Source organism: Sinocyclocheilus rhinocerous, unplaced genomic scaffold (genome assembly GCF_001515625.1).
Source record: "Sinocyclocheilus rhinocerous isolate Xijiao unplaced genomic scaffold, SAMN03320098_v1.1 scaffold1864, whole genome shotgun sequence".
Lineage (NCBI taxonomy): Eukaryota > Metazoa > Chordata > Actinopteri > Cypriniformes > Cyprinidae > Sinocyclocheilus > Sinocyclocheilus rhinocerous.
Genome location: NW_015639085.1, coordinates 623773 through 628922, shown reverse-complemented (window position 1 = coordinate 628922; position 5150 = coordinate 623773). Strand labels below are relative to the sequence as shown.

Below are 5150 nucleotides of genomic sequence, written 5' to 3'. Positions count from 1 at the left end.
CATGACGAAGTGGATATCGTCCTCTTTTGGAAGACCAAAGTAGCTTCGCTTTCACAACGAAGCACAGCGTCTTCAGGACATGGCGGCAGCGGCAACAACAATACTACAGCGAGAATAAAAGTTATGCCTTCTTTCTTTGCGTGAACATTTGGGCGGTGTTATGCAAATCTTCCCACATAGTGTGGTAGATATGTGGGGGCGTGTTCGAACGAGCCGTTTTAGGTAGGTGTGGCTAACTCTTAACTTTTATAAAGAATATCTCTTTGGATTTGAGACTTTAGTCTTTACAACTTTACAGATCTTCTTTATGCACCAAGAGCTTGTAACACTCCAAAGAGAAAGGAAAAAATGAAATCGCATCATATGACCCCTTTAATGCAAACAGCAGCCGTTATCTGTAATTAAATCACATTTGTGGAGAACATAAAAAAAGCTAATGAATAAGTCCTTTAGATGTCCTGCACATTTTTTTGTTGTGGTCAAAGTATCTTTCTCGACAACAGTTGCAGAAATCTTAGGATATTTTCCCTAAGAAAATGAAAGTGCCTACGATGTGTCCTCATAATAGCCCACTGTCCAATTGTACTTAGTTCATTGGATTTTAGTTGTTGTGCTCACAAGATACACATTTTTATATCTGCTGAATGGCTTTCTGGAAGATTAATGTACATTAAAGGCCTGTTCACACCAAGTAGGATAACTATAAAGATAACGATAAAGATATAGTTCTAAAAATCGTTCTCAGTATTAAAGAATAGCATAGTTCACACCACAACCATTACGATAACGATACAGAGAAACGATATCGTTGTGATCACTTTCAAAACGATTTTTTCCCCAGCTGATGAACGATAAAACACTGACAGCCAATCAGAATCCATCCTGCTGTAACGAGCTCGAGAATTTAAAGCGGCAGACTCATGTGCGCTTAGAATAAACAGACGATATCGTTCGCTGGTGTGGACGCTAATATCGTTACCTTTATAGTTATCTTTATAGTTATCGCTCTTGGTGTGAACGGGGCTTAAGGACTAAAAAGTGTGACCAATTGTTAATTAAAATAAATAAACAAATAAAAATAATTACTTAGTAAGGTATAAAGTGATTTTTCCTTAGTGTTTTTTTTATATATATAAAGGAATTAGCCTGTGTAAAGTAGCTTGAACACTTTCCCATGTTCACTTTTACACATACATTGTAGAACTACATTTGAGTATTCTAACTTACAGGGTTTTAAACTGTAATGAGGTTTTCTTAACAACAAAAGGGTCAATGTTATTTTCTTGTTGTTTGAATATTCTCCCTAGAGTGAGGTTCACAAAGCTATGCTTAGAAACGAGACATTTTTAGAACCTAAATAGAATTTTGCAGACCTAAACAAATAGTACGTCAAGACTTTATCAATTAATCTTCTTTATTTTCACATTTAAAAATAAGTCATCTTATAACTTTAAGTTGACAAGAAAAAAAAAATGCAACATTAACCGTACCAAGGCATCTTAAAAATCAAATAATATATAAACACTGGCTGAAAGTAAAACAATCCCAACACAGAGAGTGACAATGCATTTCCACACCACAGAAAAACAAACGAAAAATCCCAATTAACATGACGCAACATGACTGTCAGATTACAGAGACACATCAATCTCACATGGGGAGGGGTCTAAGAGCTTGAAGAGACTGAAGCTGAAAAAAAAAGTACTACAGTACTACAGTAGTGCATGATTTTCTATATGGGAAGGTAAAATCACTGCAATATTGGTACTGTTGAGCTGAGTTCAGGGTTTAGGCTCAGTTTACAATTACTTACTGTTCATTCAGACAGACATTTCAAACACCACTTTTTATTGAAAACAGTTTATGAGGAGCTGGACGCAGCCACTGCTGCCCGACGGGGCTTGGGCACGGTTCCCTCACGGAACCCATTTCTGAAATACACAAAAAACATACTTGAGTCAACAGCACCACAGGATGTCACAGACAGTGCTAAAGATAATTCACAAGCCCATACCATGACAGCATGGGTCTCAAATCTATCGATCAATTCCCTCTTAACAGTTTCAAAACCCAACTGGTTTGCACAAAAACGGAACAGAAAACAGACCCTAAAAGACACCCATCTAAATGTACAGGTCAGGCTTACCTCAGTACAAAATCATTATCACTGGACAGTCATTTGTTCAGACATTTATTTTTGAACATCATTGGTAAACCACTGTACAAATGCTAAATTTAACCAGAGTACAGCCACTCAGGTTTTAGGCAAACAACAAATCTCAGGATCAACAGGGACGTTTCTATCATTGTCAGTCAAATGTTTCGGCATCAAACCCCAATCCCTGTACCCAGCTTTGAACTTTCACTGTATTAATGCAGGATAATATGCAAAGGAAAAAATTTTTAATTATAAATTACATGAGGCAGGAATCTGAAAAAAAAAAAAAAAAAAAAGATGCTTTCTTGAATCCCTTTCATTTTGAGACATTGGGAGTCCAGTGCTTACACTGGACAATGACAATTGTCTGGTTAATGAATATGCTATACATCAGCCCAATGTTTTTTGTACAGATTACAACCAATCACCTAAAAGCAATAACAATCAGGGAGAAGAGAAGAAATCGGTACTGAGAAGCGAATTGGCACACTAGCGATGTCACAAAGTGAGAACAAAAGGCTTCAACCGATGAAAAACAGGCAGAAGGAAGAGAGCACACCCACAGCCTTCCTTTTTGGCTGCTCAAGCTACAATATCAGTTAATGAACCACTTCATCTGCCCGGACTGATCCAATAAATTCACAATATATAGAGAGACAAAGACGGAGTCGTTCAAAATACACAACATGAAATATGTCATGATGCTATTTAAAATCCATAACACTTGAAATATTGAAAAGAACTCCAAGTTATTTTCTCATTGCAGAGTTATGCAAACACATGCATGCTTTTTGCCAAAAAAAAGTCTAACTTTCCAGCAGCAAGACACTCGTTAAATAGAAATGGAGAGAGTGAAAAAAACAGCTAGCTTACAAATATTAAACTAATCCCCCACCTCACACATTTTGCTAAAACTGGCATAAATTTGGGAACGAAGCCGATGACTGGTCAGTAACATCTAAAATAGGCTCCAAGCCGCAGATCTCTTTCTAGATGGCTAGTTTGTGCCATTTAACAAATTTTATCACATTTCCCCCCAAAAAATTAGTCCACAGATTCTTGCAACTACAGGTTTTACACCCTAAAAGATCTTGAAACACCTCCGGATGTCATGCACCTTTTAACAAGACCATTCTCATGGAGTTCAGTGTCAAAGAATCAACGGTTCTGAAACAATGTCCTCAAACTTTTTATTGTGAGGGACTGAGACAAATTTAAACTTACAGAATGTCAATTTCCAGAAAACAAAGAAATAAAATAAACTGCTTTATGAATCCCCCATCTTCCCCTCCTAGACATTTAATATTAATTAAACTGACCCATAAGTTATGGCCATTGTATGGTAATTCTAATTCCCCTGTCTGCATGAAAGTAAAAATAAAATAAAAATACAAAAAATGATAATCATACATATGAATGCATGAATGTCTGATTTAACACCCCCAGAATGAAAAAAAGTGATTCCTTCACAGATATTAGACATTCAAAAAAAAACAAAAAAAATCAATGGGGTGTTTTCAGTTCATGATATGGTCAACCAATACACCTTCCTCTATAAAAATAAATAAAATATTTACAAATAAAAGGCAAAACCAGAACATTGACTAATACCCTGATGCACTTGTATTTGCAGTGACCCAGTGTATGTTATATGGCAGAGGTCTCGCTGTTTGTCTGTCTTGTCTCTCACTCGCAGTAGCATGACGACGACAAAGACATATTACATTCTGAACTGCACTGAAATGCACCCTGTGCAAAAACAAAAACTTGATCCAAAACAAATCCCAGCACCTTCCTATAATAATCTGCAAAAATCTGCACATACCACTGAGAATTTCCTCATGAACTAAACAGGAAAACAACCAAAATAGGGTTTGTAATAAAATAAATAACAGGCCTGTGAAAAAAAAAGCAGTAGGATTTTGTGAGAAAACATTCCCTTTCCAGTCATTCCGACACTTCCTCGTCCGTATGAAAGATTCACCCATCTCCTCTGAAGCCAGGGGGTCTGAGACCAGTCTTTATAGTCCTCCAAAGTGTTCTACTCACACAACAAACTGCTTGGAGCTGTAATCCGCTGTGTAGGCCTGCCGGCTGTACTGAAAGTGGTCGGTGAGTACTGTGCTCCGACCGTGCTGAAAGTCTGAGCTGTGAGCGAAGGGCCCGGAGCCGTTGGACTGGGGTTTGTCCAATGAAACCATATCCTGTGCTGAAACTGGCAGCAGTTTCTTCTTGGCCTCCTGGTTGGAATCGTATTTCGCCTGGTGAGAAAAGCAATGGTATTTCAACTGACATCGGTTTTTGCATTCCTCATCTGTGGTTGAAATGTTTTTTTTCCAAGACATGTGTAAATTACCTTATTATAGAGGAAGACGCCTAGTATTGCTGTCATCATGCCGATAATGTTGGAGGTGTTGACGGGGTTCCTGAGCATCAGTAGGGATATACTGATGACCATGATCCTCTTTGTTGCGTTGGCTACGGCGTAACTGAGTGGGCTGACTAGGTTCAGCACACTGAAAGCGATCATGTTTTGTGCAAAGTTGCAGAAACCGCTAATGAGGAGCAGCACGATCGTTCCTGTCCAGTTGGAAATCTCTGTCTGTAGAGGAAAGTGGAGGAAAAATGAGCGTGAGCATGAAGAGTTTGGTCGAATCATATGAAACCTGTTTAAAACATTCCAGAGTCATAATAACTAGTACACTACCATTCAAAAGTTTAGGGTCAGTAAGGTTTTTTGTTTTGTTTTTGAAGGAAGTCTCTTATGCTCTCCAAAGCTGCATTTATTTGATGAAAAATGCAGTAAAAACAGTAATATTCTGAAATAGTATTACAATTTAAAACAGCTGTTTTCTATTTGAATATATTTTAAAATGTAATTTATTCCCATGATGCAAAGCTGAATTTTCAGCATCTTTACTTCAGTGTCACATGATCCTTCAGAAATCATTCTAATATGCTGATTTGCTGCTCAAGAAACATTTCTGATTAT

At 37.5% G+C, this 5150-nt stretch overlaps 1 protein-coding gene across 1 annotated transcript in view; it reads right to left on the bottom strand.

Moving 5' to 3' along the window:
- Positions 1-3323: 3323 nt before the first annotated feature.
- Positions 3324-5150, bottom strand: part of LOC107750991 (solute carrier family 35 member E1-like) — a 6379-nt gene continuing 4552 nt past the window's right edge. The window contains exons 5-6 of the mRNA XM_016566559.1: positions 4515-4760; positions 3324-4419 (exon numbers count right to left, since the gene is read on the bottom strand). Coding sequence (XP_016422045.1) covers positions 4204-4419; positions 4515-4760 — 462 coding nt within the window. The 3' untranslated portion in view covers positions 3324-4203. The remainder of the gene's footprint in view (positions 4420-4514; positions 4761-5150) is intronic.